This window comes from Saccopteryx bilineata, chromosome 9 (genome assembly GCF_036850765.1).
Source record: "Saccopteryx bilineata isolate mSacBil1 chromosome 9, mSacBil1_pri_phased_curated, whole genome shotgun sequence".
NCBI lineage: Eukaryota > Metazoa > Chordata > Mammalia > Chiroptera > Emballonuridae > Saccopteryx > Saccopteryx bilineata.
The window spans coordinates 304,088-331,513 of record NC_089498.1 but is presented as its reverse complement, the minus strand read 5'-3'; the positions used below and the strand labels follow the sequence as shown (position 1 = coordinate 331,513).

At 59.4% G+C, this 27,426-nt stretch overlaps 3 protein-coding genes across 8 annotated transcripts; 1 reads left to right on the top strand and 2 right to left on the bottom strand.

Annotated features, from left to right (window-relative positions):
• The first annotated feature begins 1,079 nt into the window (after nucleotides 1-1,079).
• On the top strand, nucleotides 1,080-8,934 carry CDK10 (cyclin dependent kinase 10). 5 transcript variants are annotated; one of them, XM_066242459.1, is made up of 13 exons: nucleotides 1,080-1,180; nucleotides 3,456-3,528; nucleotides 4,128-4,199; nucleotides 4,763-4,865; nucleotides 4,968-5,049; nucleotides 5,146-5,213; nucleotides 6,086-6,138; nucleotides 6,288-6,357; nucleotides 6,889-6,948; nucleotides 7,315-7,438; nucleotides 7,521-7,660; nucleotides 7,941-7,993; nucleotides 8,310-8,934. In XM_066242459.1, exons 3-13 carry the CDS (start codon nucleotides 4,181-4,183, stop codon nucleotides 8,405-8,407), a joined length of 870 nt encoding a protein of 289 aa, XP_066098556.1. In that variant the 5' UTR covers nucleotides 1,080-1,180; nucleotides 3,456-3,528; nucleotides 4,128-4,180; the 3' UTR covers nucleotides 8,408-8,934. The 5 variants fall into 5 exon arrangements, with proteins under 5 accessions (XP_066098556.1, XP_066098555.1, XP_066098553.1 ...); XM_066242458.1 differs by having other exon boundaries at nucleotides 1,080-1,218; nucleotides 3,405-3,528; XM_066242456.1 differs by having other exon boundaries at nucleotides 1,086-1,218.
• A 4-nt stretch (nucleotides 8,935-8,938) lies between these two features.
• Nucleotides 8,939-13,154, bottom strand: SPATA2L (spermatogenesis associated 2 like). Its single transcript, XM_066242454.1, has 3 exons — nucleotides 12,941-13,154; nucleotides 12,387-12,690; nucleotides 8,939-10,912 (listed from the first exon to the last, which is right to left on the bottom strand). The coding sequence occupies exons 2-3, from the start codon at nucleotides 12,687-12,689 to the stop codon at nucleotides 9,953-9,955; spliced, it is 1,263 nt and encodes a 420-aa protein (XP_066098551.1). The 5' UTR covers nucleotide 12,690; nucleotides 12,941-13,154; the 3' UTR covers nucleotides 8,939-9,952.
• A 956-nt stretch (nucleotides 13,155-14,110) lies between these two features.
• VPS9D1 (VPS9 domain containing 1) lies at nucleotides 14,111-27,321 on the bottom strand. 2 transcript variants are annotated; one of them, XM_066242449.1, is made up of 15 exons: nucleotides 27,018-27,321; nucleotides 25,053-25,128; nucleotides 23,224-23,316; nucleotides 22,964-23,126; nucleotides 21,304-21,415; nucleotides 21,170-21,232; nucleotides 20,692-20,744; nucleotides 20,506-20,593; nucleotides 19,912-19,997; nucleotides 19,078-19,571; nucleotides 17,853-17,946; nucleotides 17,411-17,619; nucleotides 17,024-17,120; nucleotides 15,116-15,220; nucleotides 14,111-14,817 (listed from the first exon to the last, which is right to left on the bottom strand). In XM_066242449.1, the coding sequence occupies exons 1-15, from the start codon at nucleotides 27,114-27,116 to the stop codon at nucleotides 14,724-14,726; spliced, it is 1,926 nt and encodes a 641-aa protein (XP_066098546.1). In that variant the 5' UTR covers nucleotides 27,117-27,321; the 3' UTR covers nucleotides 14,111-14,723. The 2 variants fall into 2 exon arrangements, with proteins under 2 accessions (XP_066098546.1, XP_066098545.1); XM_066242448.1 differs by having other exon boundaries at nucleotides 17,853-17,982; nucleotides 27,018-27,319.
• Nucleotides 27,322-27,426: the final 105 nt, after the last annotated feature.

Here is a 27,426-nt window from a genome sequence, read left to right as displayed (position 1 = left end):
GCATGCGGGAGTCTGTCTGACTGTCTCTCCCTGTTTCCAGCTTCAGAAAAATGAAAAAAAAAAAAAAAAAAAGGCTAGAATGAACTGAAAGCTGCCAGAATTGGGATTGGTGGCTGGGTGGAAAAGGTGAAGGGATTGAGAAGTACAGATTGGGTACCTCTCTGGGACGAACTCGTGAAAACAAGGATAACAAGCAGAAGCTAAAACAGAAGGAAGTCGCACGGCCTTTGGCTATGACTTGATGGGATATCTGGAAAGCTCAGGATGATGCCTTCTGGGCAATACCAAACAAAACATCAGCAGCTGTGGGACAGGTGTCCTCACTGGAGATTCCAAAGCTGAGCTCGAATATGTCCCCAACCACAACACAATGGACCGCCTGACCAGGTGGTGGCGCAGTAGATTCTGTTTTTAAAAAGTACAAATTGGCAGAGAATGGCACAGGATGTAGGCACAGAACAGAATACAGTGAATAATATTGTAGTAACCATGGAGGGTGCCAGGTGGGTACTGAATATAACTGAGGATCACTTCGTAAGTTACACAAATGTCTAACCACCGTGCTGTGCACCTGAGACTAACATAACACTGAAAACATTTTTTATAAAGTCTAGAATGAGCTAGTAGTGTAAATGGAAACGTACATGATTTGGACGCATTAACCTGATGACCGGCGCGCCCACTGGCCGGTCCTCGCAGGTACGGCTCTCCAGCCGCCCACTCCACCCTGCGCTCCGCGCGCAGTGGGACTGCGAGCCACAGTCGGGCAGGGCGAGCCCTCGGGGCGCTCAGTGCGCACGTGCCAAGAGGCCTGGCTCGGCCGCCACCGCCGCGCGCGGCGCCCCGTTCTTCCCCGCAGGCCCGGCCCACGCCGTCCGTCCCGCCGCCTACCGCCCCCCCCCCAAGCTCCGAAGCCCGGCTCCCGCTGCGAGCCGAGGATGGAGCCCCGCAGCCCCTCGCGGCCCGTCCTTTTCCAGTCGCCATCACTCAGCGGCCCAGCTTGGGCAGGTGCTGTCTTCGGTTCCCTTGGTAACCGTTGTCAACGAGGGAACGCCCGGAAGTTGGCAACGCGCCGGCGCCGAGAAACCCCGTCTGCGCTTGCGCGCCCAGGACGCTGGTGCCGCGCTCGCCATGGCGGAGCCGGAGCCGGAGACGGAGCAGATCCGTCTGAAGTGTATCCGTAAGGAAGGCTTCTTCACGGTGCCTCCAGAACACAGGGTGCGATCTGGGGGTCGCTCGGGGTCGATCCGCCCTGGCCGGCGGCAGGGCGGGGCCGGAGCGCTCTGGGCCCTCTGTCGTGCCACAGCGCCGAGGTTTCCGGCACGGGCGGGAACGACAGTCCCAGAGTTCCGCGCGGCAGGCGCGGAAGCCGGCGGCCTCCTCGGGAAGAGCAGGCTCCAGGCTTCAACGTGGTGGTCCCTTAGTTTTGCTCCTGGGCCGGGCCTTGTATAGGAGGAGCAGAGTCGTCTCGTGGGAAGCCTTGGAGGCGTGGCCACCTGCTGGGCTTTGAATGGATCGGGCCGCGTCCGTGTGTGCTCTGTTCTGTGCGGCAAAGGGACAGCACCGTGTTACTGTCCCTTTGCCGCAGGGACCATTGCTGGACGCCTTGTAGAGATGAGGACGGTGAAGTCCAGGGGAGTCGAGTGACTTTACCAAGGCCGACAGCTCCTGCAGGTGCAGGTCTGAACCCTGGCGGCCGGGTTGTGTGTTTTCAGTCCTTGCTGGAGCTCTGAAAGGCCAGGTCACGCATCCAGTAAGGGTCGTTAACAGACTGCAGCTGAGGGAGCGCCAGGGGCCACCCTTGCGCCCCCGGTGCTGGCGCGTGCCTGGCTCGGGGCACCCCGCCCTCAGAGGGGAGCTAGGGTACACCCAGACGAGGACAGCGCGAAGTGGACAGTAGTAGGTGCTTCGAGACAACACTAGCGGCATTTCAGAGGGAAAGGATGGTGTCCACCTGGGGCCAGGACGTACTTGTGGAAGGGGTGGTGGGGAAGTGAGGCGAGGATTGGGACACGCAGAAATGAGCAGTGGCAGGAGAAGAGAAAGTGAGAAGGGAATGAGGTGGGAAACGGAGGTTGAGGTGAGTTCATGGAAGGGCTTCTTCAGTTTTGGCCACTTGGTTCCTCAGGTGCTAGAAAGGCAGCTAGCTGGGGGGCAAGGGTTGGATAAGAGAACAAAGGCCAGAGAGGGTCTGTGAGCATTCAAACCTCGCTGATGTGCTCAGACACAGGAGAGATGCTCACTCACTCTACCCACGAGGGTGCCATATTATGAAAGTGTGTTAGATTACAAACTCTGCTAGGAGGTAGAGAGACACCCCCTCCCTCCCTCAAGTACAGGACTTTATTTTTTCCATCACCTTCCCGAGAGAGGCAGCTATTTTCCACAAGGTGGGCCAAGCTTTCAGGCTGTCTCTTGGTGGCCAGGATTTAGTTGTATGATTATACCTGCTACAAGGGAGGCAGGTGAACAGGGCCACCATATTGGTGGCTGCATGCCACTGGAGAGTGTTTTGTGACTCGAAGGAAGAAGCAATGTTTGCATGTAAGGGACAGTTAGTCACTACCACAAACATTTCCACTCTGGTAGATACTTCATCAAGATCTTGAAGCTTTGGCCCTGGTCGGTTGGCTCAGCGGTAAAGCGTCGGCCTGGCGTGCGGGGGATCTGGGTTTGATTCCTGGCCAGGGCACATAGGAAAAGCGCCCATTTGCTTCTCCACCCCCACCCCCTCCTTCCTCTCTGTCTCTCTCTTCCCCTCCTGCAGCCAAGGCTCCATTGGAGCAAAGATGGCCCGGGCGCTGGGGATGGCTCCTTGGCCTCTGCCCCAGGCGCTAGAGTGGCTCTGGTAGCGGCAGAGCAACGCCCTGGAGGGGCAGAGCATCGCCCCCTGGTGGGCAGAGTGTCGTGCCGGGTGGATCCCGGTCGGGCGCATGCGGGAGTCTGTCTGTCTCTTCCCGTTTCCAGCTTCAGAAAAATACAAAAAAAAAAAAAAAAAAGAAAGATCTTGAAGCTTTGCCATTCGCAGACCATATTTTAGACCAGTGCTGCTCAGTAGACTTGCTGTGATGTTGGGACTGTTCTGTTTTCTGAGTCGTCCACTGGCCACCACGAGCCACATGGGACCGTTGAACACTTCACACCTGGCTAGTGCAGCTGAAGAAGTGGACTTTTTAATTTTAACCATAGTTAGCTGGTGGTTGCTTTTTTAGACAAAGTATGCCTGGACCATGGGGTTGAAAAATGGTTAGGCCGTCTTTGGTATTACATTCAAAGTGTCTGGGCCAGTATCATCACCCCACTTTTCTCATCGGAAAAGCCCAAGAGTGTGGTGTGTGGTTACCTTTCTCTTTGGTGAGTGAGACATTAGTGGTGCAAATTAAGTGTGAAATGTCCATCTTCAGTTGTTCCATTAGCTGCCAAATCCTCGCACTGCCAGCACCTCTGTTTTTCAGCTGGGACGGTGCCGGAGTGTGAAGGAGTTTGAGAAGCTTAACCGCATCGGGGAAGGCACCTACGGCATCGTGTGTGAGTGGCCCAGACGGGCGTCCAGGGGCTCAGGAAATCCTGCAGTAGCTGTGTTAGGGCTGGAAGGAGCCAGGACAAAGGCCTGTACAAGTGATTACCTGTCTGGAATAACCATAAGCATCAGATTACTAACATGTAACCATTAGTGGCCCTAACTGTTACAGCAGTAAAGGGCAAAACTTCCAAAAGCAGGCAGAGCTGCAGTTTGCAGCAGCTGCAACATGGGTGTGCGTCCTGCTGCTACGTGTTTGGGGAATTTTCACAAATCAGCACAATGCTGGGGAGCCATTCTGTGCAAAATAAAGCTTTTTTTTTTGTTCTATGTAAAGGACCTGCTAGAGCAGTGACCTGCATACGGACTGTAAGAGGGAAACACAGGAAGCTTGTTATAGCTAGATGCCCTGCACCCAGCCTAGAGTGGGTGTCTAGTGGGGCTGTGGGTGTTGGCTTACACGGAGTGAAGACCAAGTGTCATCAGGCATCTGGTTGTCTAGAAGAGAAAGGGAACCCTGAGATGTTGGGAAGAGGCCCCCGTGTGGCACAAGGGCGTGTGATCAGGGGGCAGGTTGTAGTCTATCACAGATGAGGTTCTATCCTAGATCGGGCCCGGGACACCCAGACAGATGAGATTGTCGCCCTGAAGAAAGTGCGGATGGACAAGGAGAAGGATGGTGAGCAGGGCCACTTCCAGCTCAAAGTGGGAGGGGCAGAAAGGTACAGGTTGAGACCCCCCCTAGGACTGGACCCTTGGTACTGAGAGTGTGTGGCGGCCCTTCTGGGAGCATCTGCTTGGTGTCTGGGGGCACTACCTTGTCACCGCCACCCCCACTGTAGTCCCCCTTCTCTGTCTCCCTCATCTTTCTCATTCCTCACACCCCATAGGGCCTTCCCCACTCAAGACCTAGGAGGCAGCCCAGTATGCTCCATGCACCCCTGCTCGCCTCCTCCTGCACCTCCCTGGCTGCTTGTGTCGCAGGGCTGTGCCATCTGCACTGTGGACCACATACACAGTGGTCAGTGCAAGGAGCTGCTGCCTTTCATTTGACAAAGGAAGGGTTCAAGGTGCTTGTTGGGACGGCCTTGATTCTCCCTGAGCTAGTAGCGGGCAGAGCCTGACAGTAGTAGAGTGGGGGTCACTGAGGGCTACCATGGGCCTGGTGGGGGCCTGTTGAAATGGTTGAGTGCAGGGGTCCAGTCATCTGGGGTGGACTTGCTAAGGCACGTTTGTTTGCAGGGGTCCCTATCAGCAGCCTTCGTGAGATCACGCTGCTTCTCCGCCTTCGCCATCCAAATATAGTGGAACTGAAGGAGGTGGTTGTGGGGAACCACCTGGAGAGGTGAGCAGTCTGCTGGCCCTCCACACTGGGCATGCTGGGCCCACTGCCTAGCCCCCACGGGAGGAGGTGTGAGGTGGCACGTGTCTCCCGTTTTCCTTCTAGCATCTTCCTGGTGATGGGTTACTGTGAGCAAGACCTGGCCAGCCTTCTGGAGAATATGCCAACGCCCTTCTCTGAGGCTCAGGTGTGAGGTTGGGGTCCTGGGGGGGCCTTCACAGGTCCTTGTTCAGCACATTTGTTCCAAATAGGCTCTCCCTGACCGTCCTGGCCCTCTGCACAGGTCAAGTGTATTGTGCTGCAGGTGCTTCGTGGCCTCCAGTACCTACATCGGAACTTCATCATCCACAGGTGGGCGGCTCCGGAGGACCAAGGAGGCTGGGTCTCTGGAAGCTGGGTCTGGATGGGGGCAGGGCCTCAGGTTGCTGAGATGGCATTAGCCTGGAGGAGGGCAGGTCTGGTTCTGGCACGGGGAAGGCGACCTCCAGTGCTGACCCCTGGCTTCCAGTGCACCGTTGTCCAGGGTCCAGGAGAGGGGCAGGAGCAGACCAGCCTCGGTGCAGTGGATTTTCTCCAGATCCTCTTGGGGAAGGGTCTGGGACCGAACATGACCTGCCCTCCCCTCAGGAGCTGGTGGTGTGGACATAGTCAAGGCTCTGAGAAGGCCTGCAGTGGAGAGCCTGCCTGGAGTCTTGTGACCCACACCAGGGGATTCTGAGACGTGTGTGTGAAAGGGGACCTTGTGAGCCCAGAGCAGGACTGCAGACAGCAGCTCCATGTGCCTTGGGGCAGTTTGTGCTGCCCTGGGTGGGGAGCTCGGGCAAGCCTAGGAGTTAGAGCCGGCCTGAGACACGGCTCTGCTGCCTCCTCGTAAGGGCGCCGAGAACTCTGGAGTGCCCAGCTGCCGGTGCCTGGTGCCGCCTTCCCTTCTTATTAAAGTTTTTTTTTACAATTTTAAAGTTTTTTTATTGATATTAGACGAAGGGAAAGAGAGAGGAAAACAAGAACATTGATGTGTTCCTGTATGTGCTTTGACCGGGGATTGAACCCATAACCTTTGCGTGTGGAGACAACACTTAACCAACTGAGCTATCCAGCCAGGGCACACATCCCCGTTTGTAAAAAGTTCAAACGAGATAGTTGGGAGAACGTTCTGAGCTCACTGTAATGGTGACAAGACTGCCCCGGGAGCTCACTTTGTGGACATTCCCTTTATGTCACAGGGACCTGAAGGTTTCCAACCTGCTCATGACCGATAAGGGCTGCGTGAAGACAGGTGGGTGCGGGCTCTGAGGTGGGTGTCTCTGAGTGGGTCACCTGCCGGGGGTGGGGGTCAGATCTGACCTCAGAAGCACCCTGCAGGCTCAGAGCTGGCCCCTCACTGGGTGACACGCCTTCCCTCCCGTTTTTGTGCCTCTGTCACAGCGGACTTCGGCCTGGCCCGGGCATATGGCATCCCAGTGCAGCCAATGACGCCCAAGGTGGTCACTCTGTGGTGAGTCCCTTGGGACCTGGCGTGCCTGCTGCAGGGAAACGGGGTGTCACTGCAGGCCTCTGAGTTGCACATGCTCAGGGAAGCTGGGTCTGGAGCAGCTCCCTGGCAGCGGGACCAGCCTGGCTCTGAGCCATCTCGGGAAGGGAGGTCGTGCCCTGCCTGAAGGGTGGGGTGGTCCAGGTGGCTTTCTGTGATTGCTCACTGCATTTTCAGGGGGCAGGACAGGCTTGTCGTTAAGGGGTGAACACTGGAGACATCCTCCTGCCGTGTCCTTCAGCCCCGTCTCTACAGCAGGCAGACAGTAGACCCCGCCGAGGACCCGTGTTGCAGTGAAGCAACTGTTACTACAGTGCTGCTTGCGTGGGCAGAGCATCACAGGAAGGGGTGGTCTAGGTGGCATCTGCAATCCTGCCATCCAGGACATCTCGGGCTCGCAGGAAGGGCTGGTAGCTGGTGGGTGGGCTGCACATGTCCACTGTGCCCTGTAGAGGCCCAGGAACTGCCGGATGTGAGGGGGTGCTTTCTTCGCAGGTACCGAGCCCCCGAACTGCTGCTGGGAACCACCACGCAGACCACAAGCATTGACATGTGGTGAGAAGAGGGGTGGGGAGATTGTGTGGGAGCTGGCAGGGACCGAAGTGGGGCTGGCATCTGTGCTCCCTGCTCCTAGGGAGGTGGGCCTACACCGGGGGCCCCCAAAGGAAGTGTGAGAACAGTTTCAGCACTCATTGGCCCCCAGCACTGAGGTCAACAGAGGGCAAGCCCTGCCCTTGGGGTCCCCAGAGAGGCCTGCTGGGACCCAGTGGTGTGGCCACTACACTGCTCTCTGGAGCTCCACCCCGTTCTCTGACCCTGGCACATGGGAGACTAGGGCAGAGTTCGCCCTCAGCAGGTCACGTGGGAGTGGTGGGACAGGAGTGTGAGTGAAGTCCTGCTGTGCTCTGCTCTGCTCTGCAGGGCCATGGGCTGCGTCCTGGCCGAGCTGCTGGCCCACAAACCCCTTCTCCCCGGCACTTCTGAGATCCACCAGGTGGACTTGATCGTACAGCTGCTGGGGACTCCCAGTGAGAACATCTGGCCGGTGAGCGCCCAGCCTCCGCTGTGACCCCCCCCCCCCCAGCTCCACCAGGCCTGCCCTGTGCTCCAGCCCCTGCTTCCTGCAGGGTTTCTCCAAGCTGCCGCTGGTCAGCCAGTACAGCCTGAGGAAGCAGCCGTACAACAACCTGAAGCACAAGTTCCCGTGGCTCTCGGAGGCCGGCCTGCGTCTGCTGAACCTGCTGTTCATGTACGACCCGAAGAAAAGGTGTGCTGCCCGTGGGCAGGGGCGGGGACACCCTCAGCCTGAGCTCTTGAGGAGGGTTCCTGAGATCACCGCTCCTCCTGCCAGGTGGCCCCTCCCAGACGTGTACATGGCAGCCAGGTGCCCAGTTCTATGGTCTCTGCCCACTCAGTTCACGGCGCCCATTCTGAGGTTCCAGCTGGTTTCTGGACCTAGACCCCTCCTTCCACCCACCTTTCTGTTGTTGGGAAGGGATAAGCCTCTGAGGCCCAGGCTCGTGTTGACGGCAGGCTGTCCTTTGCAGGGCAACAGCCGGGGACTGCCTGGAGAGCTCCTACTTCAAAGAAAAGCCCCTGCGTGAGTCCCCAAGACCCCTCAGAGTCCATTTGCAGAGCCCTTGGCTAGTGGCCTTCCGTCCCGGGTGATGTTGGGACAGCCTCACTGAGCCCCTCAAGGACCCTACCTCCTGCAGAGTGGTGTGGTGGGCTCCCAGCCCAGACCTGTCCGAGTGGAGTGTTGGCCCTGCATAGGCAGCAGCTAGGTGCTGGCCACACACACTATCTGTAGGTCACAGCAGGGGAGCAGAGGGAGGTGCAGGGTGGCCCCAGGGGCTCGTCCTGAGAGCAGTGTGTGGCTCAGATGCCCACCCAGTGCTGACTCCCTCTCCCCGCAGCCTGTGAGCCAGAACTCATGCCCACCTTCCCCCACCACCGCAACAAGCGGGCTGCCCCAGCCACGTCCGAGAGCCAGAGCAAGCGCTGCAGGCCCTGACCACAGAGGTGCCTGCAGGCCAGTTCCTGAGGTCCACCTCAACCCTCGGCCGGACTCACTGAGCACACCCGTTCCTGCTGCCTCCACTCGCAGCTGCCCCAGAACAGATGGCTGTGGATGTGGGGATGGTGCAGGGTGGGTGCATCCTGAGGCTGGCCCCGCCTGGGCTGCGGTGGCACCATCTGGTGGCCTTCCTGGGTCCCGCCCATGGCCGCACCTTTGGCTCCTAGAACTCAGAGAGTGCCCGCTGGACCCTCTCAGTGGTGGTTGCTGGCTGGAGACATGCAGGTCTCTCAAGGGTGCTGTGTCTTCTCTTGATCACCGAGGTCTCCCTGCCTCGTGGGCAGGGGCGGGCACACCCTCAGCCTGAGCCCTTGAGGGCTCCTGAGATCACAGCTCCTGCTGCCCCTGGGGTGGGGTAGACCGGGGTCCAGGCCATGACCACCCTGAGACCACTGGAGCAAGCACCCTGGGCCCGGGGCATGAGTGGTGCTGTAGAACTCGGAGATAAAAGCTCTCCTGACGTGCTGGTGAATTCAGTGTCCTTTAATGTACTTGAGGTTCGGTCCTGTGACAAGTGTGGGAAGGAGGGCAGGTGGGGTGGACGGCGGGGGGCACCAGGCAGGGAGAGGCCGCGCAGGAGACGGCACCTGCCCCGAGGGCCACGGCAGGAGGAAGACCCTCCAGCTCTGTGAGCCAGTGGACCCAGAAGAGGGGCTGCACCCGCTTGCCTTGGCCTCGGGAGTGCCTCAGGGGCAGCTGTTTGGTGCCCGGCCAAACTTTCACCATTGGTCCCGGGGTGGGCTTCATGGGAAGCCTGGGTGCTGGTAGCCAGAAGGGACTGCGTCTGTCCAGGCTCCGTCAGCACTGCCGGCTGCTCTGTTCTTGTTTGGGCACCACCTCTCTCTGGTTTGAGATCAGGTGGTTACTCCCATCTGGGCAACCCCTGCACAGCTGTGACTGGGCATATGGGGCCAGTGTCCAGCCAGCACTCAGTGCTGACCTGTGACACCCCAAGGAGGGTCCAGGTGTTCCACGGCCAGGTCAGCTGTGCCCCTGCCAGAGCCCTCAGACTGGGCCCAGCAGAGCTCAGGCTCAGTGTTCCTCCAGGTTCCTCTGGACACTGCTGTGTGGAGAATCCCCTGGGCACTTGGGGGGAGGCAGCATGTCCCAAATCACAACCTGCAGGGAGCAGGTCAGGAACTACTAGCTAACCACTGGGCCCTTACAGGGGCAGGGGGTCCTCCATGGGGACAGGCTCAGGTGCTTTGACAGGCACACAGGCTAGGTCCGTCCACCTGGCACATTCAGGCGTGGGTCTGGGTCTGGGTCCCGAGGGGTGGGGGCTGGCCTGAGGCACGATCTTACCACAGAAGGCAAGACCTCACCTCCTCCTTGTAGGTCCTGGGCTCTCCACACCCATCACTGTGCTCAGGACCCCTCCTGTGTCCAGGGTAGCCGGTGCCCAGGCCTGAGGAGGGATGAGGGCTGGAGAAGCACCACAGAAACACTCCGGAAAGCCCTTGACCAGGGGCCTGGCTAGGCCTAAGGTCGGGCCCCGGGGCGGTCATAGAGCAGGGTGTCCACCTCCGCACGCTGCAGCCACAGGCGCTGCTGTGTGTCACCAATCAGGGCACGCAGCTCGTGGCCCAGGCGGCAGGCAGGCAAGGCGGCACAGTGGACAGTGTGCAGCTGGCGACATGTGTCACAGCAGAGGGCGGGCAGGGCACCAGGGGCCAGGCAGCTATGTGCCTGGTAGCCCGGGGGCTCGGGGACGGGCCTGTGCACACGCTGGGGGCTGGCCCGCCCAGGGCTCCCAGGGGCTTTGGGGGCAGCCAGGTCCCCAGGCCGAGTCAGCAGCGCTCGGTGCAGGGAGAGGAAGGGGTAGTCTCCAGGCGCCAGCTCTTCCTCCTCCAGGGCCCCGTAGGGTGGGCTGCTGGCTTGCTGCGACGCCTCAGCCTCCTCCAGGGGCTCCCAGGTCTCACCCCCAGTGCCCCACAGTTTGGCACTCTGCTCCCAGAGCAGAGGCCTGTAGGCTGGCTCTGAGGGAGGCGAGGCCGGGCCTGGAGAGGACCCTCCGTACAGGCTGGCCTCCTCCGAGCCCTCGTCCTCCTGCAGGTCCCGGTACAGGTCCAGCTGGGCCCGGTACATAGCCGGGGAACCCCGGGGGGGCAGAGGTGGTGGCTCCTCTTCCCGGGCCAGCCGCTGCTGCAGCCACGCCACGCAGGAGGCCACATCTGCGCTGGCTCGCCGTGCCTGCAGCAGCTCCTCGGCGGGCAGCACACTGGTGCCCAGCTGCGCCAGCACCTCGCTCAGGATCTCACACTCCAGCCGCAGGGCGAAGCAGCCCAGGGCCACCTGCACCAGCTGGCAGGCGGGGGGCAAGGCAGTCACCATGAGGCAGTGGTTGTCCCGGGGCACATAGCCCATCTTCTGGAAGCTCTGGATGAGGAGGTCATCTGACAGTGCACCCTTCAGCACATGCACATAGCCCCCTGAGAACATCTGCAAAGGAGGGACCTAGTCAGCATCCGCCCAGCCCCTGCCCTCGGCCTTGGCCAACATCAGAGGCCACCACTCCCACTCGAGATGGCAGCAAGGTGCCAAGTGACTAGACAGTACCTGGCAGCTGTGCTGACACTCAGGGCCACCCCCAGAGTCTCATGGACTGGGGCAGCCCCAGCCATCACAGTTTAAGAAACGAATCTGTTCTCCTGGCTCATGAGTCAACAAAAGAGAGACCCTACTCTTCAGAAATCTTGCCGCCTTCTGGGTCCCCCTGGGGTTAGCTACTCTGATTAGTTTCCAAGGTGCCTGTCTGCTCCTGACCAGGTAGTCTCCTACACACACTGCTCTGAACTCTGCTTTCCCTGTTTCCGGACCTTCTTCCCAACTGTGTGGCAGTCCACCATGTGCGTGACTCATGCAGCAGGCTGACACCCTGGCGTGACAGGTGATTATGTGCTTTCTGGACTGCAAAGTTGTGAGAGCAGGCCAAGACTCGTTAGGATGATGACTGTGTCTCCCAGCTCCACAGTTCCACAACCCTGGGAGCCTGGGAGCGCTACTCTGCTCACAGCATATTGACAGTACCTCCTTGTCAGCCTTATGACAGCTCTACTGTGTGCAAGCACTGTACTTGGAGCTTGGGGCTTTGCCTTCCCTTTACAACGCACGGACCTAAACTGGACTAGTCCTGAGTCCATTTGTGCTATGGTTTCAGAGATTAGGGAACTTGCCCAAAGCCACACAGCCAGCCAGGAGGGGGCAGAACCAGATTGGCCCAACACCAAAGCCCAAATTGACCCTGGCTTGCCCTCTGAATGCATTAATAAAAGTCCTAGAACCTCGAACCAACTGGTGTCCTCTGAGCAGTGGGCTCCAAAGCTCACCTCCCCAGAGAGGCTGCTGCTGCCATGGCAACCGAGAGGCAGCTCGCCCACGTGCCCAGTGACATCATCACCTGCCTACTCTTCCCAATTAAGCACCAGGCCACCAGCCCCCACCTGCTGGCCGGCAGCTCACCTATAGGGACCAGGCCAGGCCTGACAACAACCTCCATACCTGGGTGGAGGGGTAAACTAGGTTCGTGCCCAGCCTGGCCGCCCAGCCCTTGACGGCTTCAGAGCTGTACACCCACCTGGCTTCCTTCTCTATAAATGGTCCAGCCACGTCCTGGAGAGACTAGAGTGACTGTGGAACCTCTAGTCCCTCCTGTGTGCCTGCCCTATGATATTTATGGCAACTGGGGCCAAAAGGCCACTTTTGGGGAGGGCAGTGACACAAGTTTTAAGGGGCAGGATCCGCCCAGCCTATATTCTCAGCGCTGGGAGTGCCCAGGGGGACCTCGACCCAGAGCTGCCCCAACACACACAGGCCTCCTGGCGCGCTCTGAGCCCTGAGACCTCCGGGCTAAGGACACCTGAAATCCCTCTTCCCGGACTACTGGGCAAGGAGGCCTCTTCGGCCGGCGCCCTACCTTGATGGTGGTGAACTCCTTCCTCCAGGGCAGTAGATACAGGTGCACGGCGGCCAGCTCCAGCAGCTCGAAGGCGCGGGCCAGGCCGCGCAGCGCGGGGGCCAGGTCGGCGCGGCCCCACAGGCCGTCGGTGAGCAGCGCCAGCGCGTCGTCCTGCAGCGCCCCGTGCAGGTCGAAGTCTTCCACCAGAATCTGCCAGAGCACCGCGCGCAGCGACGGGTCCCCGCACACGCCTGCGCGTCCGCGCCGCAGCTCGCGCTCCAAGCACAGGCGGTAGTCCTCCGACAGAGAGCTGCTGCCCATCCTGGCGAGCGGGCAGGGTTTTAGGAGCCAGAGGCCGCTCCCCGCCAGCCATGCGCCCCCAGAGCCGCCACCCAGCGTCCACGGGCCCCCTCCAGCCAGGCGACCTTGTCCTCGCCAGCCGAGCGGCCCCGGGTACCTACAGCAACCCACTTCCTGGAAACCCGCCCCGCCCGCCAGCTAAGTGCCCCCTCCTGGACAGACAGCCTCTGGCCACCAGACCCTGCCGTCAGCCCCGCGGGTGACCGCACTACCTGTCGGTCCCCAGACGCCCGCCGCTCAGCTCGGGCCTCTCCTGCAGCGCTGCGCTCCCGCCAGGAGCCGACGCCGCTCCTCCGCCTTGGCCCTGACGCTCGGGGCGGGGCCTGAACCAGGACCCACCCACCCCAGACTGACTTTGGCGGTGCGGGGTGGGGCCGTACTAGTTTCCGCGGGGGCAGCGGCCTTGGCTTTGGTCCCGGAGGACCACCGCAGTCCCGCCCCGCCGAGCACGCGTACGGCCTCCTGCTCCCGCGTCGCCCGTGCGGTTCACGGGCTTAGTAAATGGGTGTGTCCCAGCAGCCCGTTCCACCGAGGCGAGCACCGGGGCTCGGATGGCCGTGCCCCGCTCTCTCTGGCCAGGCCCTCGGGAACGCACGGCAGGAGAACCCGCCACCTAGAAGTCGGACGCAGGGCGGGACTCCGCCTTACCTGGCAGAGTGAGTCGGTGGGCGCTGGTGGGCAGGGGACCCCAGCCCACAAAAGACCCCAAGACAGCGGCTCCAGATGCCCACTGGCCTCTAAAGTTGACCTGCTAGGCTCAAACCCAGCCCCATCACCATGAGATGTGAGCAGGAGAAGGCACTTCACCTCCCTGGGCTGTTACCTCACGGGCTTCTCGAGGGGCAAACCTGCAGAAGGCCTGGAACACTGGCCCAATAAATGCCAACTGTCACTGTTTTGTAAGAGCCTTTCCCAGAGAACCTGACACTGCTCTCATGACCAGCATCTGCTGTGGCTGGATCCACACCACCCATCTCTGTGGCCACCCAGGTTGCTGGGGCCCCTCCCTCCCTGCAGGTGCTGCCCATGAGTAGGGCCCAACTGTGTGCCCTGTCTTCTCCCATTGTTGCAGCTACCACTGCTCGGTGCGCCCAAGTGTGTTTGCCACAAAACCTACTCCTGAGAGCCCTCTGGGCAGAGTGCTCTGGGCTCAGGTTCTGCCCAGGTGTGACCTCCAACCCTGCCAACCCACTGGGCTCGGTAGAGCATCCTTCCCTAAGGCCACCCCAGAGCTATCCTCCTGCACAGCCTGGGGGACGAGCCTGGTGTGGTAAATGCTAGTGGTCTCTGGGAGTCTGGCTCCTGCTGGTCAGTCGAGACGTGGCTGTACTGCCTAGGCCTCCACCCAGCCAGTGAGTGAGGAGCAGGCAAGCTACACAGAGTGAGACATCAGTGACCTCTTTATTTTCAGTCAGGTCAGCAGCTGCCAGGCATGTCGAGTCAGAGCAGACGGCTACAGGCAGGCACTGACCCTCTGGTTCACACTGACCCACAGGGTATGTGCATGGTTAGGAACTTGCCAGGAGGTGTCCGATGTCTACTGTCAAGGGTGGGAATGTGGCCCAGAGCCCTCAGACATAGGTGGGTGCCCCAGGGATGCCTGGGCCTCCAGGGGAGAGTGGAGTGGTCAATGCCCAATAAATAAACAGTGCAGTCTCAAACCACCTGGGCCCCAAGACTCCAGGGGCAGGGGCTGACAAGCTCTCATCGTGACTCTGACAAGAAAATGGCTCAGGGAGCTGTCACAGGACACCGAAGGCCCATGTTTGCTCTGCCCTTGTGCCCCCAAGGGAGCCCACAGCTCTGGTTTCCTGCACAGGGCCTCTTGGAGGCTGGAACAGGAAAGAGAAGGGCCTGGTTCCTGAGAACTGACTCAGCTTAGCCCCATCCTGCCAGGAGCAGCCCCTGTGGGCAGATGTCGAGTTAGTGGGAACAAAAGCTGCAGAGCTCGGTCCACATGGCTCCTGGACAGTCCTCCGCAGGTCCCGTCCTCCTCTACTTGCCCAGGGCCCCCCGAGGCAGCAGCTCCACATAACTCAGGGCACTCTGCAGTGACGTCAGGCAGTAGCCCCCTTCTCCAATCAGGTACCTGTGTGGAGGCAGCACCCGTCACTGGAGAGGATACAAGCAGGCCCTGGCATTGTAGAAGGGGCATGTGCCCTCAGGGAGCAGGACCTAGACACTGAGGTCCCAGAGGAATTTCAGGGAGGTTGAGCAGGGGACAGGAAGATGGTGCTCAGGGCTTGGCCCCCCAGCTCCTCCACCCCCAGCCCACACAGTGTGAGCAAGGGGTGGCACAAAGGGGCTGGGAAGAGGGACTGTGGCCATGTGTACAGGTGGACCCCAGCTGGGAACGCATGCCCAGCTCCCCAGCCTGGGGCTCCTACCCCTCGTGGATGAACTCCTCCAGAGCAGCACACTCGGACACCAGCTGAGGGAGGCCGCTTCTCAGCACCACGAAGGACAGGATGGGCAGGAGGTCATCAGCACCGCTGTCAGACAGAGGCATGGCTGGCCAGGAGGCTCCGGGGGGCCAGTGATGCTGTTCAATCCCCAAACCCCCAGCTCTGCCCTTGGAGTGGTCCTGGGCTTGCTGGCTGCTCTCTCTGCACAAAGTACCTAGGAGCGGCCAAGTCATCTCCAAATAAGTCCCCACGGTGGACAGTGGGGACAGCTGCAACCTCACAAGCGTGCCTGAATCTGGTGGGCAGGATAATGGAGGGGATGGTCCAGGTCCCAGGAAGCCTGCTCACTCCTGAGATCAAGCGTCACTCAGCTCAGCATATCGGGCACCCCAGACCCTCTGTAAGAGGTATCTAAGTGAGCTGAGTGGGGAGAGAGGTCCTGGGGGACCCCCAGAACCCAATGGCCCATGACTAATGGTCTCTAGAGAGAGCATGAGGCAGTGTGTGTCTTGAATCTGACTGGGGAGGCCTCTCACACAATGAGCTCCTGCTTGTGGCTTTGCTCCACATCCCCAGGCACTGCACAGCTGCTGGGACTCGGATGCCCAGAAGAGCGAGCTACCTAGTGAGGGCTGGAACCAGACCAGGAACTACTTTCAGTCCTAGAACTGGGTCGCCTGCAGCAACTCACTTGGAAGCCAGATGGCAACCTGGTGAAGGGGGCCTGTGGGAGCCAGGCTGGAGCCCCCGTGAAACCTCCCACTGAGGCCAAGCACCCTGGCTGTGGGGTGAGTGGGGAGAGCATCTGTTTTCCTCTGCATGGGTGGACTCCTCCCTGCTGACCTCACACTCAGCTCACACTTCTAGTGATGTATCTGTCACCTGCAGACCCCTGGGTGTGGGCAGGCCGTGCTACAGCCCGCCCACCAGACTGCAATGACAAGTGGCTTTGGGATGACCCTGGGGCAGGGTGGCAGGAGGGAGCGTCTCTGCAGGTGCTGTGGGAATGCTGGCCTCAGGTCAGCACCAGGACAGGAGGTTGCAGGCCACAGGCAGGTCCAGGTGAAACTGAGGCAGAATGAGGCCTCAGAGCCCCACACAGTAGCACCCAGGTGAGGAAACCCCCACCCCACCTAGAGAGGGTGGGGCAAGGAGATGCAGGAACCCCAGGGCTGGGGGCACAGTACAGGGAGCAAGCTCTTCATTAAGCTAGGTGGCTTCCCCAGGTGTGCAGCAGAGGGGCCAAGCACGTTTCTGGAATGAGCGCTCCTAATTTTTTTTTTTTTCCTTTTCATTTTTCTGAAGCTGGAAACGGGGAGAGACAGTCAGACAGACTCCCGCATGCGCCCGACCGGGATCCACCCGGCACGCCCACCAGGGGCGACACTCTGCCCACCAGGGGGCGATGCTCTGCCCATCCTGGGCGTCGCCATGTTGCGACCAGAGCCACTCTAGCGCCTGGGGCAGAGGCCACAGAGCCATCCCCAGCGCCCGGGCCATCTTTGCTCCAATGGAGCCTTGGCTGCGGGAGGGGAAGAGAGAGACAGAGAGGAAAGCGCGGCGGAGGGGTGGAGAAGCAAATGGGCGCTTCTCCTGTGTGCCCTGGCCGGGAATCGAACCCGGGTCCTCCGCACTCTAGGGGAATTTTATCAGATTAGCAAGAGGGTCCCTGACCCTAAGAAGCCCGGCCCAGAGGAGTGGGACTTGGTCATCCACGGGACTGTAGCCCAAAGTCCTTGTGCCCTCCTGGGTGAGGATGCCTCCTGCAGGGCAGGGAACTGTGGCCCTCGTTTCCGGGGCAGAGTAGAAGGGTCCTCTCTTCACCCGTCCCTGAAGGCAGCCCCTCATGTGCCCAGTATCCAGCCCAGGCCGTGCCCTCCCAGCACTCACATGGCAGCGGTGCCAGGCTGTGGTCCCGCCTCGAGTGCAGGCTCCTGGGCCCGGTAGTAGCCCTCGGCACAGGCACAGATGACCCGCAGGGCCCGGACTGCAGCACAGAAGCAAGGTTTTGGGTGAAGGGTAGGGGAGTCCGTCCCAGGAAAGCCAGCAATCAGAGCAGCTCTGAGCACCTGGCACTGCCCCTACGCCTGTCATGTGGATGATCCCTCCCGAGTGTTTCTCACTCACACCACTCATGTCCCATGGGACGCACCACATTCAACAGAAGAAAGACCTGCAGCTCAGAGACAAAGCTCACAGGCCCTGAACCATTCACTGGGACAGGACGCCATCTCGTCTGACCACCTCCCCCCTGCCCTCTTCCCAACACCCCCTCACCAATGCACTCCAGCTTCTTCTGGGGGCAGCTCTCCAGGACCAGCAGCCCCAGCTCCTGGGCTGCTGCACAGTAGGGGTAGGCACTGGCTCCCGGGGCCTCAGGGTCCCGAGGGAGCAACTTGGCGGGGATGCCGACAGCAGCTGGGGGCGCGTTCCTGTAGAGCTCCATGCTCCTGCTCAGGGCGGCCTCCCGGGGGCGGTGCACACTCCTGGGGCCAAGAGAGGCCAGGCTCAGTGGCCCAAGGGACCCTGCCCTGAGGACAGAGGCAGGGCGGGGGAAGCTGGCCATGCCCGAGTCCCAGGAGGGTGGATGTGGCCCCACAGGCAAACCAGCAGCAGCTGAGGATGACCTCAGTGTAAGCACCAGGGGAAGCAGAGTGTGCGGGATGGGGTGGGGCAGTGACATGTGGGGGACGCTGTGCAGGACCCGGGCTGGCAGCACCTGTAGAGGGCCAGCAGCAGGGGCCACAGTGGGGAGAAGAACGGTTCCTCAATGCAAGCCAGGCAGCGGTCCTTGGAGGCGGCCGTGTTCAGGCCTTCGAAAGCCAGGAGGGTCAGCGAAAGCAGCCTGTCTGCCGGGACAGAGCCGGCACAAGGCACGTGGGGCCAGCTGGCAGCCCCTGGACATCACCCAGACAAGCCCGCCACCCACCACCTCCTCTCTGTCCCCCCAGGTCCAGCCTCAGTGTGGCTAGGGCCACAGCCAGTGTCCTGGCTCGGTGGGGAGGGAGATGCCTGGCCCTCCTTCCACTCCCCTTCACACCACCCCCTGAGGTGTCCATGTGGCCAGGATCAGAGCTGGGAGTCCAGACCCTCATCCCTGGGTGCTCACAGGGCCAGACCCAGCTCCCCCGAGGGGCTGAGGAGGCACACCTGGGAAGAGCAGAGGATGGGCTCTTCCTGAAAAGAGGTGGACCCCAAACTGCAGGAACCCCGAGAAACGTTAGCAGCATATTCGAAAACAAGAAATCTCAGGCTCAGAGAGATGGGGTACCCCCCTGGGGATGAGGGACACCTGCCCAAGGATATGGGAACCCACCCTGAGACGCAGGGTGGGGGGAACCTGCCCCAGGTCCCTCAGAGAGCTGCTCCCCGCCCCCACCCCCGCCCACAGTGAGAACAAAGCCTCTGACTGCCATGCCACCATCGCCAGTTCTCAGAAAACCCTGAAAGCCCTCCTCCTTGGAAGGGACTTGGAAGTCACTGGCCACCCCAGGGCCCCACCCTTAGGGAACCCACACACTATTCTCAGAATGCAAAGAGCTGGGCAGAGGAGCCATCGGCACCACCAGGCTACACACATCTGACAGTCCTTGGTTTGGAAGGACACTGAGTCTGACCTGATCCAACAGCTAGGACCACGTGGCTGCTGGAGGCTCTGACAGCAGACTGTCCCCAACCACAAAGCTGCAAAGGACCAGCTGCACCTCCCCATGGCACCCAGTGAGACATGGGTAATGGAAGGAGACCCCACAGCCAGCCCCGCTGTTCCCAGAGGTAGGGTGGGTGCCAGTCTGGTAAGCAGGATGTTTGGCCAGAGAAGGGTGGAGGAGAGGGCTCTGCAGGTCAGGGCTGGTCTGGCTGCCCCCCCTCCCAGAGCCTAGCTCAGCTGCTGCCCGCTTCAGAGTGAGAACAGCTCAGCCCCCGCCCTGGGGAGCAGCCCTCACCAACAGCATCATGGATGTCCGTCACGGTGCTCCTCAGCTGCTCCAGCAGCGGCTCCGCCTGTACCCCTGAGGTTGGAGGCTCAGGCCACCCCCCAGGGCCCGGGCCCCACCTCTCAGAAGTGGCCAAGAATTGTTCCAGGTCCTCGAAGGAGCTGTCCTTGCCTGCCAGGGGTGAGGAAGGCCCCTTAGGGCTGCTATCCAACCCTCTGTCGGGAGGCCCGGGTTGGAGAGGAGGTGTGGGGGGGCTAGCAGGGGGCCCTTCAGGGGGCCGTGGGGCCAGGCTGGGCTCCGGGGGGGACAGCATGCAGTAGAGGCTCTGTGAGGGCCGGAGCCGCCGGCTTCCAGGAGCCAGCAGCCCGTCAGCGTCAGGGGGCAGGGAGCAGCAGCCTGGGGCTGAGGCGGCCACGGTGCCCCTGCTCACGACGGGGTACAGCGCCCGGTACACCGCACACTGGAGCTTCTTCAGGAGCTGCGAGATGGGGTGGTCGGGAACGCTGTGAGCAGAAGTGGAGGCCACGTGTGTGGGCACAGCTGGGGGAGCCCAGGTTGGAGGGGATGCAGTCCCCTTGCAGGGGCTGAGCCAGCTGGCCCTTGTCCCACATTCCCTAGTCCAGAGAAGCACCTCTCCTATTCTTTCCTCAAGAGGGAATGTTGTACATAAAGCCTGACCCTTCCCACCTCGGAGAAAGCAGTGAGTGGCCGATTAAACAGCACTGGGGCAAGAGGACTAGTGCCCTGAGGCCAGAGAGCATGAGCCCCAGGCCTCCTCATTCACCTCTTCCCCACCACTCCTTCAGCCAGCAGCCAGAGGACAGGGACCTTCGGGTCTTGTACCTGAGCAGGTGGGACACCAGGCTGGACACCAGGGACAGGTCTCCAGGGCTCCTCTTGAGCTTGGCTCTCCAGTGCTTTGGCCAGTCCTGCAAGACAGGACACCTTGGAGGAAAGCATGGCAGGACCCCCACGATGGGACACCCTTTCTCTCTCCCCACCCCCTCACCACAGCTGCACCCAAAAGACCAGCTACTGACACCCTGGGAGGCAGGGAAGAGCTATTGCCATCAGACCTACGTGACCCTCCTCAAACCCCGCCCTCAGGACCCACAGCACGTGACCCTCCCCAAACTCCACCCTCAGGAACCACAGCACGTGACCCTCCCCAAACCCCGCCCTCGGGAACCACAGCACGTGACCCTCCCCAAACCCCGCCCTCAGGAACCACAGCACGTGACCCTCCCCAAACCCCGCCCTCAGGACCCACAGCACGTGACCCTCCCCAAACTCCACCCTCAGGAACCACAGCACGTGACCCTCCCCAAACCCCCGCCCTCAGGAACCACAGCACGTGAACCTCCCCAAACCCCGCCCTCAGGAACCACAGCACGTGAACCTCACCACACACGGGCGCTTGCTGCCCACAGGACTTACGTGGTCTTGCTCGTACTCGAGGATGGCAGCATACAGGGCTCGCTGCTCCCGCTCTTCCGGTGTCAGCGCAACCTGACTGCAGAACCTCCTGCAGAGAAGGGACCAGGCTGGGGCCTCAGGCCGCCTGGCAGGGGACCCCACCAGCCTCCCGGATGCCTTGAGGCTGCGACCACAGGAGGGACGCACCTGTTGGCAGCCTCCTGGAGCCGCAGCCGGCGCTCCTCCATCTTCCTCTGCAGCTGGGTGGAGAGTTAAGGCAGTGTCTGATAGCCCCTGCACACGTGCACTGAGCCCAGGCCAGCACAGGACCCTTCTTGACCCAGTGCCCACAGTGGACACAGAGTCCAGCAGGCAGGGGCGATGCCTCCGCCCTCCAGGTGGTAGGGTCTCGCCAGGCATGCCAGAGGACACAGCAGGGCCAGAGGATGGGCACCCACTTTGGGGGGGAAGGCAAGCCCCAAGGTGACTTGAAGGATGGAGAGGAGGACGGTCTTTGCAAAGGCTGGGAGTTGGTGGGGGGACCATTCCCTGAGGACGTGCCTCTCTCGAAGCTGGAAGAATTCTGTTCCCATTCCCCAACCCTGTCACCTGTACTCCCCCCACCCGTTCTCTCTCAGCTCAAGGTCACATCCTGCATCTCCCCCATGAATGATGGAAAGGATACAGTCTCCTCCCGAGCTTTGGCGATCACCAGGTTCTCCATCATCTGCCGCTGCAGGGACAGGGTCTAGGAGGGGAGGGGGGAATAAGGCCTGCTTCTCTCCCCACCAACACAGAACCTCCCCGGGACCCACTCACCAGCGATGTCTTCTGCAGAGCCTGGCTAGGGTCCAGACGAGCCATCCGAGCCTCATATGCAGCCTTCAACTTCTGATTCTGTAGGGAGGCCTCCTCCAGGGGTGTCAGCTCCCTAGAAATGATGACAAACTGCTGTCCCAGGAAGCCCAGGAATGCTCTGGTGACCTAAGGACCCTTCCTGACCCAGCCCTGAGACCAGAAGCTGAAGAAATAGTGATGGGGTCCAGCAGGAAGTATAAAGGAGAGAGGAGGTCTGGGTGGACTGGACCCCTCCCCGCTGAAATGTGGGTGTCCTGTTGCCCAGACTGCTGACTTTTCACAGGAAGCTGGACATCAGACTTTGATGCAAAGCAATCTTGTGTTTGGCAACAACATGAAACTTTAAAGGCTCCATGTGAGCCAAACCGATTAGTTTGCAACCCACAAATGGGAGAACCATGTCTATTGGATAACAGCTACCAAGAGCCACCCACCACGGTGCTTTGTTTGCATGTCTTCCTGCTTTCCTGGGTGGGGGAGTGAGTCTGTCCTGGGTGGAAGTCCTGTGCCTGGCCCTCCCTCGGGGCTGCACTGGGAGAAACGAGGGGCCTGAAAGACTCCTGAGGAGCAGTGGCCCCTGAGGCCTGGCGGCAGCAGGGCCAGGAAAAGCTGGTTCTCCTGTTTATCCTACCTGAGATGCTGGCATCTGTGTCCTGATTTTTTCATCAATTTTAGAGAACTGCCATTGTGTCTTCAAACAACACACCTCTCCTGTCTTTTTTCTCCTTTTCTGGAACTTCACTAACCTTATGTTAGACCTTCTATCTCCCTAATTTTCTGTGTTTTGTGTGTGTGTGTGGAGTTGTTCTGGATGTCCTTTGACCTCTTATCCAGTTCACTAATTCTCTCTTTAGCTGTGTCTAACTCTGTTGTTAGAAACTTGTCATTTTGTGCACGTGTGGGTTTTTACTGGAAGATATACAACTGACCCTGCACAACACAGGTTTGAACTGCACAGGTCTACTTATATGCAGGTTATACTTATTAAGTTTACTTAAAAATCAACATATAAATGGGCACAGTTTAAACTCATGTTAAGGGTCAACTGTTTTTTTGATCTGCTGTTGGGAATTATGTATTCAGAGGCCAACTGAAGTTATGCCCAGTTTCTCTACTGTGAGGGTGTTTGGTGCCCTAAACTCTTCAGTTGTTCAAGGATCAACTGTAATTTGTTGTTACTGTTGCCACTTAGTTTTTAACAATAATGTTGGTACTATATTTTTCATTTTGTTTCTATTTGGTTCTTTATTTGCTAGGCCAGGCCTTGTTCCTTGCAGGTATTTTTTTTTTCCCTGTAGGTATTTTCACACTTGCTTTTTATTTCTCTGATTACAGAGACCATGGTCATTTTATAAGCAATGTCTGATAATTCTACTTGAAGACTCTGTAGGTCTGTTTCTGCCGTCATTCCTTCGTAGATTCTTACTTCTGTTTGTTCTTGGTTATCTTGGACTGTGTGCTACTTAGTTTATGAAAGTGGAAGGTGCTTTTATCCAAAGACAATTTACATTTAGTTTCTGCTAGGTACAAGGGTATTCTATTCCGGGACTCACCAGGATTAGCTCCCTTTGCCTGACCTCCAACCCAGATTCAGCCCACCTCCCATTTTGCCCCCTCTTACTTCTTAGAGCTTTGCGACTCTACCACTTGAAGCCTCTGGAAGATCTCAGGCGGCAGAAATGGGAGGAGCTTCCCCCCTTCATCTGAGTATACCCGGCGGTGTCGGCTGGCAGGTGAGGGCACAGGGGCAGCCACAGGCACGGCTGGCTTCGTGCATGCTTTCCCTGCAAGACACAGACACACGTCAGCACAGGGCTCCACATTCCACAGAGGAGACAGACTTGAGGGGGAATGCCCAGGAAAACCTTCTGCTGGACCCACCAAGCTTGGCAGCTGTCGACTGGGCCCTCTCCAGACACTGCTCTGCCAGTTTCAGCATCTTCAAAGTATCCAGGGGCACAGTCTCCCCAGGTTCTGGGGAGCAAGGGACAAGAAGACTGGTCACCATCACTCCAATCACTAACCAGATTATTTTTCTTTTTTCTTTTTTCTATAAAGACAGAGAGAGTGTCAGAAAAGGGATAGATAGGGACAGACAGACAGGAATGGAAAGAGATGAGAAGCATCAATTATTAGTTTTTCGTTGTGAGACCTTAGTTGTTCATTGATTGCTTTCTCATATGTGCCTTGACCATGGGGCTGCAGCAGACCGAGTAACCCATTGCTAGAGCCAGCAACCTTGGGTCCAAGCTGGTGATCTTTGCTCAAACCAGATGAGCCTGTGCTCAAGCTGGCAACCTCGGGGTCTTGAACCTGGGTCCTCCGCATCCCAGTCTGATGCTCTACCCACTGCGCCACCACCTGGTCAGGCACTAACCAGATTCTTGCTGAGATAAAAACAAGAGCACATTTGCTGTCTTCTAACCTCTGACTCCTGGGACAGTCCACCTACCCTTCATCTCTGACCATCTATCTGCCTTGGGCTCTGAGCTTGGCCAGCCCAGCATCTGACTGACTATCCTCTCATCTCAGCTGCACCATCAGAGCCCCCTTTCTACCTAAGAGGGCTTTTGTTCCTGAGGACTTCACTTATGCCTACAGCCCCTCCTCCAGGTGGGCCACCAGCCATGGGCCACTTCACAGAGGCAGCTTCGTCACCCATTTCCCAGCCTCTGGCTGTGCTCAACCACCCGCTGCCTCCCCAGGGCTTCCGTTCTGCACCCCTCCTCTGGGCCTTGTTCCTACCAGCAGCACTACTATAGCAGCTGCCACCCAAAAGTTCCTGGACACCACAGGCCCAGTTCCTGACCCACCTCCTTTCTTCAGAGCCAGCCTCATCTCATCCGCCCACTGAAACTGTCCTCACCCCCCCCTGTCTGCCCAATTTCGAGTTCCCCCAGACTGACTGCTCAGGGTCTCTCTCCTCCAGCCTACCCCAGGGGCTACTGCCATCAAGCTCCTCCCAGTCCTCAATACGAGTGCCCAGAGCTCTGCTAAGCTCACTGGCTTCCTAGGACAGCTCCAATTCTTTTGACTCCCACCTCTCCCTGACCACTGTGCCTTTGTACATTGGTCTGCTGCACACTTCCAGTAGAGTGTGCTTGTGGTAGAGCTCTCTACCCCTCCTTCACAAGTTTTCCCTGCACCCCATCTTACTGCTCCCCACCAGCAGCTCACCGTCTTCCCCTCCAGCAAGTCAGGTGAGGTCCACCTTTAAAGAACATCCCAAGCCCTTCTACCTCCAGGCGTTCTCACTGTGGGAACCTCCAGGAGGCTCTGCCACCGTGCTGGCCTCTCTGCACTGCGCTGCCATGAGCTAATTCTCCCATAAGAACAGCACCAGTCCTACCCACGGCCTTGCCTGCTGCTACTGCACCTCACCCTCTTCAGCCTTCCTGCCCTTCCTTGTACCCACACCCACTCTCAGCTCAGGGCTTTTGCATACACCTCTGCTGGGAATGCTTCCTCAGCCTCTGCTCAGCTCACCCCTCTGTGGTCGTGTCCCTCCTCATCTCACCACTCAGTGCACCTGTCCTTTCCTGTTTCCACGTCACACCATGATAGCTCATGCTTACTGAGTGCCCACCCATTCAACTTCTGCTAATGACCAAGTGGGCAGGACAGCACATGCCCAGGCCTGAAACCCACCAAGGGCAAAGGTATCCAAAATCTGCCCCGCCCAGGAGCAGCGGTGAGGCCAAGAGCTGTACCTTTGGTGGTTTCCACTTCTTCCAGCAGCACCTGGGAGATATAGTGGATGCTTCTCAGGTATTCTGTATATGCTTCCTGTTCCCGAGGAGGAGAAATGGCAGAAGTTAGGCAGTAGAGACAAAGGCTTCCATCACTCCTGCCTGTTACCCTTGTGAGAAACACAGGCCCTGGCTGGTTGGCTCAGCGGTGGAGCATCAGCCCAGTATATAGAAGATCCGGGTTCGATTCTTGGTCAGGGCACACAGAAGTGACCATCACCTGACCAGGCAGTGGCACAGTGGATAGAGCATCGGACTGGGATGTGGAGGACCCAGGTTCGAGACTCTGAGGTTGCCAGCTTGAGCACGGGCTCATCTGATTTGAGCAAAAGCTCAACAGCTTGGACCCAAGGTCACTGGCTCGAGCAAGGGGTCACTCAGTCTGCTGTAGCCCCCTGGTCAAGGCACATATGAGAAATCAATCAATGAACAACTAAGGAACCACAGCAAATAATTGATGTTTCTCATCTCTCTCCCTTCCTGTCTGTCTGACCCTATCTGTCCCTCTCTCTGACTCTGTCTCTGCCACAAAAAAATAAAAATAAAAAAGCGACCATCTACTTCTCCACCCCTCCCCCTTCTCTTTCTGTCCCACAGCTACGGTTTGAATGGTTGGAACAAGTTGGCCCAGGCACTGAAAATAGCTCCATGACCTCACCTCAGGTGCTGAAATAGCTCAGTTGCCGAGCAACAAAGCAGAAGCCCCAGATGAGCAGAGCATTGCCCTGTAGGGGGCTTGCAAAGTGAATCCCAGCCAGGATGCATGCGGGAGTCTGTTTCTGTGTCTCCCAGACTCTCACTTAATACAAAATAAAAAAAAATTGAATAGAAGAAAACACAGGAATAGTGCTGTCTGCTTATCTCTGAGAGACACAGGAGTATCTAGCCTGAGGCGGTTAGCTGATTAGCAGGCCTGCCTGGGGCACTGATAGGGTCCCTCTCCTCCAGACTTGAAGGAAAAGATGCCCGGCTGAGTGTTCATCCCTCTTCCCACTGCCTTTCTCTCCAGCACAGGAAGGAACTGGGATTCTCCTTCAGTGGCCAGGGGAAGCGGCTTTGTGAGTTGCTGTCATTTTTCACTATGCTAAAAATTTCCTTCCTGTGCCGTTCTGGGAAGTTCGTGAGAGAGTGATGTTGCAAAGTTTAGACTCACTTTCCGGCTTAGGTTCTGGGAACTTCCTTTCCTGAACCCCACTGCCTGGGTACGCAGGAGTTTAGAACAGGAGAATATTGCCAGTTTCAGGAGTGAGAATACTGTTTGGTGCTCCCTGAACAAAGAGCAGGGCATAGGGAAGCCACAGCATGGTGTTTTGTTCTGTGTGTGCTGCATCCCGGTTCTCAAATTATTCATGTTGAAGTCTACACCTCAGAGATTAGGATAAAATGGATTCCAGAAAGGATTTCTGACTTGTAGGGCACCGGCTTGCGTTCCCCAGATGCGCGCAGCCCCGTGCGAGCGGCTCAGCCGGCTCTCCCACCTGGTCGCCACCCTTGGATCGACACCCATTCCCGGAACGAGGAACAGCGTCCCCGCCTGCGGCGGAGGCGGCGGGGAAGGCACAGCTCGGAGGGGCCGCAGTGAATCCGTTCGGGATGCCGTCCCCTGTGGGAGTCTCATTAACCCTAAGCGTCTGCCCGGAGTGCGCACGCGGAGCTGCCCGCCAGCTGCGCTTTGGAGGCTCCTCCGCGGACCCGATTGTAGCCCTTTGACAAATAAAAGCGCGTCTCGAATTCCCGACTCGCTGAACAGACGGGAAAACCGAGGGCAGACAGCCAGGGAGCTGTCCAAGGTCAGCAGCCGACACCCGCGCCCAGCGCCCCGCCGTCGCCGTGGGGTCCTGGCGGCGCCCACCCACGGCCCCGCCCTCGCCCACGCCCACCGCGCCGGCCTCGCGGGAGGGCCGTGCCCGCCGCGCCTCGCCTCACCCGAGGCCGGTTGCCGGTGTCCAGCTCGATGGCCCCATTAGCTAGCTTCATGGCGCACTGCAGCGGCTTCACCGCGCCGTCCCCGGCCGCAGCGGCCATGGCGCCGGGCGGGGAGGCGGTGCTGGCGGCCCCAGGGGTGGGGCGGGCGGCCAGAAGACCGGAACAAAGAGTGTGCGGGAGCGGGCGCAGCCCGAGCCGCGGACCGACGGAACACCCGGGACCCGCACGGGCGCACTTTCCGGCTGCCCCGCCCACGCCGCGCGCTCGGCGCGGCGGGCGGAGCGCCCTAACGACCTCTGCACGCAGTTGCCAAGAACGCGCGAGTTCAAGAACCGACCCCTCCACTCCACGTCTGCGGCCCTCCCACCGCGCGGCCCCGCCCACCTCGCAGTCCCGCCCCTCGCCCCGC

What these genes read in the sequence shown, in the direction of transcription:
- VPS9D1 (XM_066242448.1), bottom strand. Translation starts at nt 27,116, where the DNA reads ATGGCCGCTGCGGCCGGGGACGGCGCGGTGAAGCCGCTGCAGTGCGCC. An exon ending in ACACCGGCAACCGGCCTCGG is followed by an intron (nt 25,129 to 27,017) that starts GTGAGGCGAGGC and finishes CCTCGGGAACAG; the next exon opens with GAAGCATATACAGAATACCT. An exon ending in GAGGAGTTCATCCACGAGGG is followed by an intron (nt 14,818 to 15,115) that starts GTAGGAGCCCCA and finishes GCCTCCACACAG; the next exon opens with GTACCTGATTGGAGAAGGGG.
- SPATA2L (XM_066242454.1), bottom strand. Translation starts at nt 12,689, where the DNA reads ATGGGCAGCAGCTCTCTGTCGGAGGACTACCGCCTGTGCTTGGAGCGC. An exon ending in AGGAGTTCACCACCATCAAG is followed by an intron (nt 10,913 to 12,386) that starts GTAGGGCGCCGG and finishes CCTCCTTTGCAG; the next exon opens with ATGTTCTCAGGGGGCTATGT.
- CDK10 (XM_066242455.1), top strand. Translation starts at nt 3,244, where the DNA reads ATGGTTAGGCCGTCTTTGGTATTACATTCAAAGTGTCTGGGCCAGTAT. An exon ending in GTGGGGAACCACCTGGAGAG is followed by an intron (nt 4,866 to 4,967) that starts GTGAGCAGTCTG and finishes TTTTCCTTCTAG; the next exon opens with CATCTTCCTGGTGATGGGTT. An exon ending in ATGTACGACCCGAAGAAAAG is followed by an intron (nt 7,661 to 7,940) that starts GTGTGCTGCCCG and finishes TGTCCTTTGCAG; the next exon opens with GGCAACAGCCGGGGACTGCC.